The sequence below is a fragment of the Puma concolor genome, chromosome C1 (genome assembly GCF_028749965.1).
Source record: "Puma concolor isolate L17-30 chromosome C1, mPumCon1.1.hap2, whole genome shotgun sequence".
NCBI classification, from domain to species: domain Eukaryota; kingdom Metazoa; phylum Chordata; class Mammalia; order Carnivora; family Felidae; genus Puma; species Puma concolor.
Genome location: NC_141674.1, coordinates 152,505,645 through 152,521,389, shown reverse-complemented (window position 1 = coordinate 152,521,389; position 15,745 = coordinate 152,505,645). Strand labels below are relative to the sequence as shown.

General features: G+C 37.9%; 1 protein-coding gene across 2 annotated transcripts in view; it reads left to right on the top strand.

The window, feature by feature from the left end:
• The window catches only part of FAP (fibroblast activation protein alpha), a 75,330-nt gene that overhangs the window by 33,742 nt on the left and 25,843 nt on the right, over positions 1-15,745 (top strand). For both annotated transcript variants that reach the window (XM_025935024.2, XM_086718753.1), the window contains 5 exons: positions 2,822-2,866; positions 8,968-9,072; positions 9,171-9,241; positions 12,014-12,067; positions 13,790-13,914. In XM_025935024.2, the coding sequence (XP_025790809.2) occupies positions 2,822-2,866; positions 8,968-9,072; positions 9,171-9,241; positions 12,014-12,067; positions 13,790-13,914 (400 nt within the window). The remainder of the gene's footprint in view (positions 1-2,821; positions 2,867-8,967; positions 9,073-9,170; positions 9,242-12,013; positions 12,068-13,789; positions 13,915-15,745) is intronic.

Genomic DNA, 15,745 nt, shown 5'->3' with positions numbered 1-15,745 from the left:
TAAATTCCTTCTTGAAATTAGGACACTATGTTTTGCAAGAAAAGAGTCATATGAATCTATTTGGAAATATATCAGGACTATTATAGTCAACATTACTTGGGCTAAAAATATTTTTTTAAATCACTACTCTGTAAGAAGCTTGACTAATTTTGATGGAATATGCTAGAAGCTTTTTTTTATATCTTATTTATATTTTGCTATACAAAACAAAGATTTTGGCTTCAATGCAGTACCATAGGGGGAGAAAAAAGAATAAACTTGATTGTGGTAGTTAATTAGAAACCATTCATCTGATAAATCAGCTTGGGATGAATATATCTTCAATGTTTTTATTGAATCTAGGTATTAGGAATTGTTGATTTTACTTATTACTTTTAAACTGTAAGATCAGTCATTTAGACTAAGATTTTAGTTCTTAAAACTAGGCATTTAAAAACAGTAATTGCTTTGGAATCTGAAATTCTAATTTATAAAAATCAGGGTCAACTTTAATCTAAACTGACAGAATATAAAAGATGCTTATTCAAGGAGATGTGGAATTCCTTGGATATAAACTTTAACTTTACGGCCCAAAACAGTGATTAAATTTAGAATACCAGGTTTAATTAACCTTAGGATTTCAAAGCAACCTCTGTTTCAAAATAATTTGATAAATACATGGAACACATTTTCAGATAAGAACGGCAAAGTGTCGTGTTAGACAACAAAGCTGTGCCTTAAAATTTATTATTCCCTTGCTTTTTATGACAGTACCTTCTCTCATGGTTCCCTTTCTACTTCACTGACTTTTTGTTTTCAGCTCTTCTTTTTATGATTTCTCTATAAATCTTACTAATCTCCAAATTAATGTGTTTGTAAGGTAGGCTAACTGCTAGAACACCAATAAGACCCTTCTTATTATTACAATACTACAATACAATACTACAATACAATACAATACAATACAATACAATTAATACAATAGAAATTTTGGGGGGCGCCTGGGTGGCTCAGTCTGTTAAGCATCTGACTTCAACTCAGGTCATGATGTCATCATGGCTTGTGAGTTCCAGCCCCACATCCGGCTCTGCACTGACAGCTCAGAGCCTGGGGCCTGCTTCAGATTCTGTGTCTCCCTCTCTCTCTGCCCCTCCCCCACTTGTGTTTTTTCTCTCTCTCTCTCTCTCAAAAGTAAATAAATAATTTTTTTAAAAAAGAAGAAAGAAAATTTTTACACATTCATGTAACCACCTAATACTGAGTCCAGGTTTGTGGGAAATTTTAATTGTTGGGATGCTCTGCTCTGCACAGTCACTCTAGGATCCAGGTTGATGGCATTTGTGCTGTCTTCATCTAGTGACTTCCAAAGCTAGTCCAAGGTTATTCAAACCTGATCACCAACATCCCACTGGGGGATGGAAAAGAGAATGGAAGATCACATATAATAGGTTTATATAGGTCAGGCCTAGACGTAGAATGAGTCACTTCTGCTCACACACCATTGGTTAGAATTTATCACATGACCACATCTTACTGGAAATAGGCCTGGGAAAAGTAGCCTATCTATAGTCTTAGCAAACAGAGAAAATGATTGCTAATAATCTTCTAGTCTCTACCATAACTCTCAACTTACTCTTTAGGCAATTTTTATCTGTACCAGAGGTTTTGGTTACCATTTGCCCTCAAATTTATTCTGAGGATTTTAACTTTTAAATATCTCTGGCTACATCTTCTCTGATCCATATTTGCTATCCATACCTAGATTAAGGCCTTTATCATCCTTTTTCCCAAACATTCCAGTAGCCTTCCAATTGATCTCTCTGCCTCTTTCTATCTTGCTGACTTATAATCCATTCTCTGTATCATGTTCACAATTATATTTTCCAAATTGTGACTTTGAACTCCTTCAAAGGGCTCGTCTAGAAGGGGAATCTAAACTTCCTAGGGTGGCATAAAAGTTTCTCCAAGATCATTCTGATACCCAAACATCTTCCTTCCTCTTGAACTCTTTTCCATAGTCACCTTCCACTCAGCCATATGGAACCATCCCTGTGGTCTACTAAGCTGGCCTGGTCTCTGTGCTGTTCATTTCACCTAGAATGATCTTTCTCTAATTATTTGTCTAGGAAAGCCTGTTCATCCTTTTATGCCCACTAAATTTTGATCAACAAATGATTATACTATCCTAAAATGTACACCAAAATAAGATTCTGTGCACATTTTAAGATTCCTACCTACTTAATAAGATTAAGAAAAGAAAAAAAATTTAACCTAAACTCCACTGTGAAATGCTTTTTTAAAAAAATGTTTATTTGTTTATTTTTGGAATAGGATAGAGTGAGAGTGGGCATGCGAGTGGAGGGAGGGGCAAAGGGAACGGGAGAGAGAGAAATCCCAAGCCAGGTTCTGTGTTGTCAGCAGACCTGGGGGGCTCGAACCCACAAACCATGGGATCACAACTGAGCTGAAACCAAGAGTCAGATACTTAACTGACTGAGCCACCCAGACACCACTGAAATGGCTTTTTAAACTATACGACACCAAGTGCTTGGGTTGTGCTCAGCTTCCATAAATGAAATAATTCCAGGCACTGCCTCATGGAAAATTCAACCAGAATTATTAAAGGTTTTCAGTAAGATCCATCCCTTAGATTGCTCATGTATATGCAATAGTGTTGATGTATAAGATGTTGAATACGGTCATCTTAAATTCAAGTATGAAGTTAGGCTATTAGCAATGGTACACTCTGAGTGGGCAGCTTAACAGGTTCAAATGCCCAGATTTTGTTTAGGAAAAACTGTTCTCCTAATAGTGTGCTTGACGTGATCTTTCTTTCTTTTAGACCCAGGAGCATATAGAAGAAAGCAGAACTGGATGGGCTGGTGGAGTATGGTTTTGCTATCTTTTCCTTATATTTTAATGACACTTCACAGATTCTCAGCCATCAAAGGACTTTTTTAAATGTATCCAAACTGACACTACTCGTGTCATAGAAAAAACACCAAGGTAAAAAAAACACAGAGGTAGGGATCCTTCAGCAGTTTTGTGCCAGACAATTAATGTCTATATATTTAAAATTCTATTGAGAACAAATCATAGTCCTCATGTCACAACCTTAACTTTTTCAACTGACTCTCTGATATTCATAATTAATATTCTTATTAAACAAAATAAAGGCTCTTTTTCAAAAGCAATTACAATTCGTGATCGACTTAAAATAATACTTACTAGCCAGTTGAATCCAGAAAAACCAAATACATTGGGTATTCATAGTAATTTAAACACAATCTGCCTCTTATTCAATTTCATATAAACTGAAATGAATAAATGAATTATGTATTCGTTTCCAGTGTTTAAGTGGTATCAAATAGGAAATCGTATATTTTGTTATGGTTTGTGATCACTAGGTTTTTTGGATAGGCTTCTTCAGTGATTTGTAAGAATTTTTAGCGTAAAAAAAATCATGATTTACAAAGTTATCAATTGTGTACAATATTCTATTTGAAGAATATAAAATAGGACAGAGACCAAGTGAATGTTGCATGGATGCTGCCATTTATTACAAATACATGATTGAATTCAACTAGCATTTGGATTTAAAAAAACAAAACAAAACACAGTTTCTCTGAGTAGCACAAGCAAAGAAAAAGAAGACCCTTAGGACCTGGCTTAACACATTAACCCATGATACAAGGACAATAAAGACTTCAGAGTTAATTGTAAGATGATAACTCATAAAAATTCAAAGTTAAGATGGGTAGAAAGAAGGTAAATTGCAAAGTAAAAATCTTCAGATGTCAAAAACTCCTTGTACATTTTTCTGGAGTTAGCAATTTTAGCTTACATATATTTACTCTGTCTTTAGTTAAAGATATCTCAGTTCTAAATAACATAAGAACTCTTTGCCACTGTACTAAATAACATAAGAAAAATCAGCAGTATTCAGTGGAAGGACAGAATTTTCTAAATTTTTGGAATCTTGGTCAATCCATAGCTCATCTTCCAAAAAGACAATGCCTAGATCATTGTTTGAAAACTTGAGGAAAGGGGAAATTAATCTATGAGTTCACTCTCATTATAAAATTTCCAGTAAAGATTGGAGGCAAAGAATACTTTAAGACTTCCTTTGCTTGTATTCTCCGTGATGATAATATAGCTAGAGTTACTGCAGAATATTATGAGTGACATGATTTTACAAATACATAAACAAGGATACCAACAATCTTCTCAAAGACGTGATCTTTGGAATCCATGCACATTTATTCTGAAAATGCTGCATGCGTTCAAAACACTCTGAAATATTTTAGATTGCATCTTTTGAAATCTCTTATTTATAAGCAACTTGGAGTCAACATTTGTATCTTATCAATTTTTATAATCTGTATAGCACCAACCTTGTAATCTCAGCAAACATGAGCAGAGTGGATTAATTAATTAATTGATTAATTGCCTTCTAAAGCTGTAGAGCCTTGCTTTAAATACCCTCAGTGGAGGCACATACACATCCTTTGAGGGAAGATGAGATCCCTACATTAAATAAAAAATGATGCCAAAGTAAATCTAGTGAATAATGTATTATGGATCTGCAACATATGATTATGTGCTAGATCATTTTAACATCTGTAGCTTTGGAATTCTATTGGAAAAAAATCATCTTTTAATGTATTCATCTCAATCTCTTAAAATTTAAAATAGTCAGTAAACTTTCTAAATACCCAAAGAGGTATTGTCAAAAATTCTTTGTAGTGATAGCTTTCAGGAGTAAGTTCACACTCTCCCAAGGCAGCTGCTTTGAAGAAGTCATTAGATTTTACAAGCTTTGACATGTCTTTTGAAAGTCAGGCCATAGCTTCATATGCTTATAAGTCATATGTCATAATGTGCTGGATAGCTTCCTTTGACCTATAATCAAATCAGTGACTTAATAAAATTACCCAGAAAAAAACCTAGGAGTATGAAATAACCTTTCAGACATTTGTTCAAGTAATATCTATGAACTTTTTAGAGAAAGTGTACAGGCTAGTCATATCAGTATAAAATTAAAGAGTGATATTGGAGAAGTTGTTCCTTTAGATTTTATTAAGGAGATTTGAACTGAAAAACACCTTTGGAAATCACCTGTGAATCAGAAAAGATTGAAGGACTTGCTAAAAGCAATGGACCTGTTACGGTGCAGGGCACGGAACTAGCAAATAGAACTTTACCTATCACTCTCTCTCCTCCAGCATGAGATAGTCAAGTGTCTTAATTTGGGGGATGTAGCCTAATATCTCCTTTGGTATTTGATCAGAAAAATAACAAACCATGAGTTCACTTTAAACAAATTTCTTTTTGCCCTGTAGGGAACCCACAAAAAGAACTATTTAACCAAAGAATGTAGTATTGAATCAGTAAAATTTGGAGAACAAACACTAAAAGCATAGACTACAATGCTGCATTTAAATTATTTTAAAATAATTAAGCAATACGGCCCCTCCCTTTGCTGTCAGTAAAACCCCTTTGTTCAGAAAAATGAGCTTGTGGGTTTTTTTTTGACTTTTACGTAAGCCTTTATTTCCTTATTTCACAAATAAAGTTGGCTGAATTGGTTGCCGGAAAAACGAGTTTTCTGCTTGATGCTTGGAAGTCTGCTTTTCATCGAACGTGGACTCAGCTTAGGCATCAGCCTCTGATATCTAGGACCTTGGGTTGTTTACCAACCATGGCAAGAAATTATCAGGTGGTAAATAATCTCACCTTCCAAGTAAAACAGTTTAAATGGCTTTGCACATAGAGGTGAGTAATTTATCAGAAAATCTAAGATGATAAAGAGACTGTGAAGAGGCCTTGTTAAAACTGAGGACCACCTAGTTACCTGTGCTTTCTAGGGTCCAGGTGTAACTTGATGCAAGACGCATTTAACTCAGGATGCATTATGGAGCTAGCTCTGGGAAAGTGAATGCGGAAATATTTCACACTCTCTTTAGCTCACCCAAGTTACCTGTTCATCTAAAGCAGCTGTCCTCAGTGTGCGCAATAAAAGGGGAGAAGATAACATTCTTTGCTTAGCGGAGATAGTCTTCCTGTTTGCCTGATTCTAAGATCTTCAAACACTCTGCCCTTTTTTTTTTTTCAATGAAAATGAAAGTTTTAAGTTTTAATCCAGAACAAAACCTTTTTTAAAGTTCCTTACTAACCAGAGGTGTGAGGAGACTATGTTTTTACTCTGGCATCTTAAAATATTTTGTGACCCTGGTTCCATTTTAGTGGTAAAAACAATGCACAGCCAGTTTTTTGTCTTCACCCTAAGGAGTGAGAGGGAGGCATTGGAAAGTGGTTACTAGTAAGTAAGGATATCATCATTTGTCTGAGAAGGCAAAGCTTCATTCTCAAATGAAACAATGGCTTGTCAGACTTATACTAACAAAATTCCATCCACAAAATTGCAAACCAGAATTTCTTTTCCCTGGGCCTCTTTTTCACTCAATTCACTCTTAATTTTATTTAGAGGCACAAGTCTCAATACACAGAATCCTACCAAGGCTGGTCTTATTATTAATGAAACTCATAAAGGAACCATGGAAGGAGACAGCAGTTTCTCCTTATCCCATTTTTTCATTTTGTGAAAGGCATCCATTCTATGCCAAAGTGATAAGACTTAGGACAGGGTATTAGTTTCCTGGGATCAATGTGACAAATCACCACAAACCTGGTGGCTTAAAACAATAGAAATCCATTGTGTCGCCATCCTGGAGGCTGTAAGCCCAAAGTCAAGGTGTCAGCATGGTCCTGCTCCCTCTGAAGCCTCCAAGGAAGAATACTCCCTCTCCTCTTCCACCTCCTGGTGGCTCTTGGCAGGACTCCATTGGCTTGTAGCCATCTCCCCAATCTCTGCTCCCATCCATGAAGCCTTCTTCCCTGTGTCCCTCTGTGTTTCTTTGTACCCCCTCTTTTTATGAGGACACCATTCATTGGATTTGGGGCCCACTCAAATCCAATATGGTCACATCTCAATTCTTACTTTGATTATATCTGCAAATAAGGTCATTATCTTCCTTCATTTGAGCTGTTATGACAAAGTGCCATAGACTGAGTGGCTTAAAAACAACAGAAATTGATTTCTCACACTTCTGGAGGCTGAAGGCCTTAGACCAGGGTGCCAGCATGGTTGGGTTCTCGTGAGAGTTCTGTTCTGGGTTGGAGACCACCAACTTCTTGTATCCTCAAGTGATGGAGAGCAGAGCAAGGGAAGCAAGCTCTCTGGTGATTCGTAGAGGGCACTAATCCCATAAGGCTCTACCCTTACGACCTCATCTAATCCTAATTACCTGCCCAATGTCCCACTTCTAATACTAGCCCTAATTCATATTAGGGTTTCAAAATATGAGGTTTTTTTTTTTTAATTTTTTTTTCAACGTTTATTTATTTTGGGGACAGAGAGAGACAGAGCATGAACGGGGGAGGGGCAGAGAGAGAGGGAGACACAGAATCGGAAACAGGCTCCAGGCTCCGAGCCATCAGCCCAGAGCCTGACGCGGGGCTCGAACTCACGGACCGCGAGATCGTGACCTGGCTGAAGTCGGACGCTTAACCGACTGCGCCACCCAGGCGCCCCCAAAATATGAGTTTTAAGGAGACACAAACAGTCCATAATAGTCACATTCTGAGGTTCTGGGTTCACGTAAATTTTGGAGAACCCTACCCAGATCACTACAGACACCGCATCGAATAAGTTACATTTTAATAGCATGCAATCATAATCATCAATTTGGTCAAAAACCATCACTCAAAAGGCCTACAGCAACTAAAAGATACTGATAGTTTGGTTGTTGTTGCTTGGTCAATTCTGAAGGAGTTAAACATCTTGATTCCTTGTTGTGTGGAAACACTTCCAGCTAGAGAGAGCTGGCTTGGGATTATTTGTGGGAGTATCTACTGGCCGTGATGTAGAGTAGCTCTATCCTCACATAGCTATTTTACCATTTTACCTTCCTTTTATAACCCAACGGCCAGGAAAAAAGAAGCTGACAAATGTAAGATAAGGATATATATTTTTAATTTTTTATGTTTATTTGTTTTTGACACACACACACACACACACACACACACACAACACAAGCGAGGGAGGGGCACAGAGAGAGAGACACACACACAGGACCCGAGGTGGGCTCCACATTGACAGCAGGGAGCCGGACATGGGGCTTGAACACATGAAAGAACTTGAGATCATGACCTGAGCCACCCAGGCGCCCCAAGGCTATTTTTTTTTATGGGAGAAACTACTAACTAAAATTTGGTCTGAGGACTTTTGCAGGATTTTAGTTATCTATACCATGAAGGATATGAAAGTATGGTTTGCTGAGTGTCAGGGCCTCCTTAGGTCATTCACCAGTTCCCAGTAAATGACCAGTAGCGACCCTGGGAAGAGGTCAGAGATGGGTAATGAGGTCTGCTTCGCTCCCTGAGCTCAAGGAGCAAACCTCCTACTTGCTTGTCCTGGGTCTAGAAGTTTCTTTCCATCATGAAAAACTGTAACTAGCAGGGCATGATATTTTCATCTCTAAAATGTCTTCATTGAATCACTGGCATTAGGTGCTTGGCATCCGACAAATCAAAACTCAAAAAAACTATCAGCCTTCATGAGTCACGCTTTGGTCAAATACCACATTTTGAAGTTAGACTTGGCTACATGGCAACATTCATTTATGATTCTCTTAACTCTGTTCCAAACCACAGTGTCTCCAAGCATAGACATTCAATCAAATTAAACATTATAAACAGAGGGGCATGTAGTAGCAATTAAGCAGCAGTTGGAATGTGCAAATGCCTGTTAGAATTACTAGAAAAGCTGTCTAACTGAAAGAATGGCATTTGAGATGTGGTTGATGGACACTAGGGGAGGCAGGACATTCTGGTTCCGATAATCATGAACTATCCACTGCTTATAAAAAATTCTATAGTTTTAGTTTGGCTTGTCTTTTGAACATAACCTCTGTTCATTTCTTTCAGTTCTTTGTTTCAACACCAGTTTTCAGCTATGATGCCATTTCATACTACAAAATATTTAGCGACAAGGATGGCTACAAACATATTCACTATATCAAAGACACTGTGGTATGTTCCTTCCAAGATTTATCTCCTCAAAGATCATTCAGTTGAGGTTGCTCAAATAACGCTCAGCTTCACACAACATAATGTTTGTCTTTTTATAGGAAAATGCTATTCAAATTACAAGTGGCAAGTGGGAGGCCATAAATATATTCAGAGTAACACAGGATTCACTGTAAGTATTGCATGAAGCATGATGCACCATTCAGGTTTTAATTGGCACTGATGGACCCACAAATGATACTGTACCACCTCTTAGTTAAAAGCATTTTTTGTTACTTACTCTGTAGTGTAGTTCAGACAGCTGTGGTTTCATTAAAATTGTGTATTCTTTAATAGTTAACATGATTTCTTTTAGGAAAGAATATTTAGTCAGCAGTCACTTCTCTTCTGATACTTGGTAGATAATTACATTAAAAGTATAAAATTTTAGAAATAATAACGACTTTTAAACACAAATTTTACTCTTTAGCACTTGAAGAAATGAGCAAGCTTCAAAAGTCCATGAAGGGCAGCCCATAGATACAGAAAGTTTTTTGTAGTGATTCACTGTTATAGAAGTTTAAGATTATTATCTACAACAGCTATCTTTAAAAAAAAGTTTATTTACTTCTTTTGAGAGAGAGAGAGAAAGAGAGAGAGGGAGAGAGAGCGCCAGGGGGGAGAGACAGAGAGAGAGGGAGAATCCCAAGCCGGATCTGTGCTCTCAACACAGAGTCCAACGTGGGGCTTGAACTCATGAACCATGAGATCCTGACCTGAGCCAAAGTCAGGAGTCAGATGCTTAATCAACTGAGCCACCCAGGCTCCCCAGCTATCGTTTTTTGAGCAATTACTTCATACCATATACTGTAAAGTAGAAACAATTACCCTGGTTATACAGATGAGAAAGCTGATCCTTGGAAATTAACATGGCCAAGACTGCATATTTAATTAGTAGCAGAACTAGGATTCAAACCTAACACATATTAAATCTAAGGTTCTTATTGTGATCTCAACATGGGACTTCTTCCTTCCAGTTCTTTCCTCAGTCCATCCTGTGTGCTATCTAAATAAATCATCTTAAAATAATCATTTATGATCAAACTTCTCTAGTCAAGAATGTACAGTTTCTTTCCCTTGCTTCTAATAAAGTCCAAATCCAGGGTGCTTTCTTATAACCTGCCTGTCATTATCTGTAATTCTAAGAGCAAAGAAGGGGAATCATTAGTCCAGGCTCACTGGATAAAAACATGTCGGAAACCAATTGTCGATTTATGGCACTCTTGGAACATTTGACAAAGGAGTTTGAACATTATATGGAGCAGCCATTACAATCACCAGCGTAAGAAGAGTGACGAGATAAACGTGGATGGCAAATTTCAGACATAACAGGGTTAGGGCTTCAGGGGAAACCAAAGTCAGGGAGACCCAGCTATGGTCATAATCCAGGCCTGCAATGATAGAGACCTAAATTAGAATAGTGGCAATAAAATATGGACTCTTTGAGGAAAAAGCTACACCTCCTTTCTTTGTGTGTCCTTAGCACTTGACATAGTGCCTGACACATAGCTGGAATTCTGTAAATATTAGTTAAGTGAGTGAGAGGAAGGGTAGATAGACCATAAAGACAGATGGAGGTTGAACAAGACTGGTGACTTCGTGGCAGTGAAGGAAAAGGGAAAGGCAAGGCAAACTGGATTCTGCTTCAAGTGTCAGATGAAGGTAATCAATCTTGAAGCCTTTGACAGAACAAGAAAGCTGTGGGAGGGTGGGGGGAGGGTGGTGCTGTTTGGAAAAGATACTGAGTATTTTATTCACTAGTAGTTTGAGATGATGTGGGGGAAGGCAAGTGCAAGTGACCATCAGTCTATCAGAGTCCGTTGAGATCAGTAAAGTCATGTAGAAAAATGCTGGGTCAGAAGATACGTTTAATCCTAGGAGTGATTGGCATTCTGTTACCTTTTCTTTTTACTTGCGGGTAACAAGGTTTTTATGACAGTGAACATATGGTAGTACCTGAGCCACTGAACAGCCTCAAGAATTAAAAATTGGTAATTAAACCTAACTTTCTACAGTCTATTAGGCTCTTCTTGAAGGAAAAAAAAAAAAAGGCGGTTTCTTCGTGATATTCAGATGAACTCAGAGGAGTGAAAATCATGCCACTAAATTGGATTTCCCACTTCATGGCTATATTAAGACAGGTTAGAACTGGGACCCAGATACTTAAGTAACAAGTATGTTCTCTTGTGACTTCTTTTGCATCTGGGTAAATCAACATGCCCCTTTGTGTTGTGTCGTAGTGTGGATACGTTTCTGGATTTATAACAAACTTCTCTGTCAGGGCTTCTATAAAACAAATCCAAAATATCTTCAGAATCACAAACAGAATTAAATAATATAACATAGAGAAACCAGTAAACTTTATCATGGTAAGGAAGGGGGTGATATTAATCAATATCCTAGCTTATTTTGTATAACTCATAAATAATGAGTCAGAATATAATATACCTATAATAAAAAAAGAATATTTGGCACACTTTAATCCTCCTATGATTTGAAAGTCAGAGTAAGTATATAAAATTCAGTGTTATAAACAGCAATGACTGGGGCACCTGGGTGGCTCAGTCACTTAAGCATCCAACTTTGGCTCAGGTCATGATCTCATCGTTCATGAGTTCGAGCCCCACCTCAGGCTCTCTGCTGTCAGCACAAAGCCCACTTCAGATCCTCTATGCCCCCTCTGTCTGCCCCTCCCTCACTCATTCTCTCTCTCTCTCTCTCTCTCTGTCTCAAAAATAAATAGACATTTAAAAATAAGTTAATAACCAGCAATGATTTATCTACATAAGTGCCAATTAATATAGTTTCATTAGATGAACATTGGACTACATTGTTTATTAGTACTAAAAATTCTATCACCATTTAGTTATAAATATTTATCTAATAGCTTCTGAATGTATTTCAGGTTTTATTCTAGCAATGAATTTGAAGGCTACCCTGGAAGAAGAAATATCTATAGGTAATTTATGTCAATTCATTCTAGTATTTGTATACATTAATTTGAATGAAAATATGTCAGAGTCCTTTGGATACATAGAATATCTTTAAAGCATAAATGCAATAAAAATAATATATGAATTAAGGTAAAACATTTGGAGCATACTGTACCCCACATCAGTATAAAATATACACCCCCCAAATATTAGCTAACTCAAAATGTCTTCAGAAAGAAAAGCCAAGGAATTCTAATGCTGATAAAAACATGATACTAAATACTTCAACTAAATTTAGAGGTAATTGACGATGTTCATTCACTTAGCAGACACTAATTAAGTCCCTATTGTGTACCAGGTATGGCATTGACTCCCATATTGTGTGATTTCTTTTAACATGGTTCACCTTGGCATAAGCCTATTAGGATTGGAGAAAATTCCTCTCTCTTCCTAAATTAGTGTTTAAGTTGGCCCAATTGTCCCCTTGACAAATGGAATGGTGGCCTCGCCCCACTAAACATTTTTAGAAAGGGAGAAAAAATGAATGGTGCCCTCAACAGCCCTTTCTGATGTAGAAGTAAAAAGCATAGCTACCATGGGCTGATAATCTGCTATATGCCAGGCATGTTTTTATCTGCTTTACATATGTAATTTTGTTGAATCCCTACAACTTCAGGAGGCAGGCAATACTGTTATAGCCAGAATTTGTACCTGGGCATGCTGACCTAATCCCCTTACTGTTAACTGCCTACTTAATATTTCCAAGATTACACCAAAATGTGAACATGAATGCAGATTGTAACCAAGGAAATAAGAAATTTTCCCTCTGCTGCATTTCTCTGCTCCTTCCTGTATCATGACTTCTTATCTGTTGGGGAGAATCCCTCTATGGTGCCAGCAACGTCCCTGGCTCCCCTCTACCATGTCCAAGGCAAGATCAAGGGCAGCAGCAGAAAGAACACTGCAGCAGCCACAGATTATCTTACCAGTCACAACAGATTCTGACCCTGACCCATGTTGGCATCATACCATCTAGTCTGCCCCAAATGAGATTCTGATTCTGAATGTTTGGGGTAAGGTCTTGGAGTCTGTATATTAAAACCAACCACCTCCTTCAGGAGCCACGCAGAAGGTTCTACTGGGGAGAGGGTGTAGGTCCATGTTGGCTTATGTAAGAATGCCGGTAGGGAAGCATTCCCAGGAAGAGCTTCTCTGAACCAAAACTTCCTTCTGAAAAGAATGAAAGGCACAGGAGGCACTTAAAAACTGTGTTTTTTTTTTATTTCCAATTTGCTTATTACTAATTTCCCCTTCCAGATATATGATAAGAACAGCGACCCTTTTCTTGGTGAGACTGCCAGATTTCCTTGCATGTTTTACATGGGAGTACAAAAAGAGAGATGGAAAGATGAAGAACTATGCATTGCCAACCACTTTGTAAGATGTGAGAGATGAATGGCTATGGGAAGTGGTTACCTCACTTCCATTCAAGGTGTTAGGTATTTCTCCCACCCCAGAGAAACTGGGGGGGCTTCTCCCTCAAGTCTGGTGCCCCTTCAAGCAAAGATGATTGAAAATCAGGCTACATCAAAATACTGTAATTCCCCTTCACTTTAAATGATATTGGCAAGAGAAAAATAGAGTGGGTTTGATGTCAATATGTAAATTAGTCATTTTACATGGAGTAGTACATTTTGATAAATACAATCTCAAAATTTCAGCTTAGTTTTATTTTCATTTTCCTCTAGAATTAGCATTGGAAGCTATCCTCCAAGCAAAAAGTGCATTACTTGCCATCTAAGGAAAGAAAGGTGCCAATATTACACAGCAAGTTTCAGTGACTACGCCAAGTACTATGCACTTGTCTGCTATGGTAGGTAATGGACCCAACACGAACTCTACCACATCACTGCCAGTGGGGTCGCCTTCATCACCACTATCCTCTAGCCGATCTTAACTACGGGTTATCAAGTACCTTTATGGGAGGGGATCTTACCTATGTTATCTGACCTGATGCTTATGGCGGAAAAGAATGAAAAGAAGATAGGAGAGCATTATTATCTCTTTTTTTTTTCGCAGTTGAGGAAATAGAATAGCTTGCAAAATGTCTGCACTGCTGGCAAGCATCAGAGTTAGGATGGGACCAAGGATCTATTGACTGTAAATCCCAAGCTCTTACCCGCCACCTGCCACAGCACCATCTAGTTGTATGCAAACACCATCTAGCAGCTATTGCAGCAAGACTCGAGCAATAGTATTAAAAGAAGCATTCTGTGTTAAAAATGGCTGCCGGACTTCGGCCCCATTTGCCTGGAAAATGTCAAACTCTTATAGCCAGGAGGAAGAATAACGTCCTAGAAACCTGAGTTCCTTCCCTTGGAGGCCAATAATTCTTTGAAGTACAGTTTCAGCGAGGATGGAAAATAAAGTTTGTCACCCAGAATGCCCTTTCTAAATTTGGGAAACATAAGAATTCATTCAAATGTTAAAAAGTCATGGGTAATTAAATACACTAAATACTTCGTGGTTTTTTAGGTCATGTGTACATTTAGCTAATCATTTCTATACAAAATATTTTATGCATAACATCTTAGCTATATCTTGAACATATGAAAAGCAATGAAACAGGTCAGGTTGGGCATCAGTAGATCAATGAAATATGTTGGGGTCATGGAGATTTGGAAAATGGACTTGAGAAATACCTACTTTTCCATTCTCTGTCCCATCCCCATAATTAAATCCCTGAGTTTCTCTGGTGGGGAACAGCAAACAGAAGATGTTATTACAAAATGCACACCACTCAGCTCTTTCTGGTATCAACTCCCAGTGGAAGGCAGCTCAGAGAACAAAAGGAATCTTTGCCCGATGGAGATCCCTGAGCAGTTGCAGAAGACCCCAGGTTCTTTACTTCCCAGAAGGAAGGCTTCCCTGACATGCCATTCTCCTCACTCCAGTCATCTCGCCCCTGAACCAGAGCCCCAACTCATTTGACTGCGGAAATGAATAAGCATTTTACCCCAAATGCCCCCTGTAAGATGGCACAAGATGTCGGTTTGTTACAACTATTTTCACAAAATGTTGGGTCAATGACATCTTTGAAAAGCCAAGAGATTGTTGTTCATAATCGTATGTGCTGAATGTGGTTATGGTACTTAAAGGTATATATTAAATGTCCTTGTCAAATTATATGCAACATTTTTCAACCCAAGCTATGTATTCATGCAAAACATATTGAAAGCTTACATGCCAGGCATGTAGTATCATTGAATTAACTCTACTGAGTAATCTGTTTGTCTTTCTCTCCTGAAGGCAGAGGATGCTTTCCTTTAATCTTCACATTCATAAGGCCAAGAAAAATGGCTAATGCATAATAATTATGTATAATGTATAATGCATAATTGTTGAATGAACATAGGTACGAAAGAAGATCCAAGCATTACTGCCTTTTGTGAAGTCTAACAAAAAAACTTTTTCTTATGCCGATATATTTACTGATAAAGACATCAGTGACCCTACACTTGCATACACTCATTTGTGTTTATGTGCGTTCTGCATTTGCATAATGCTTCAACCCTTTTTGAAAGCACTATGCCACTTTTTATAGCGGTTTGTCTTCCTAATGTTTGCTCGAGTCTGAGTGCCCACTGAAAAGATAAGGAAGCAAAGACTAAGCTCTCCTCAAAAGTTGGTGGAAGAGTCCTTTC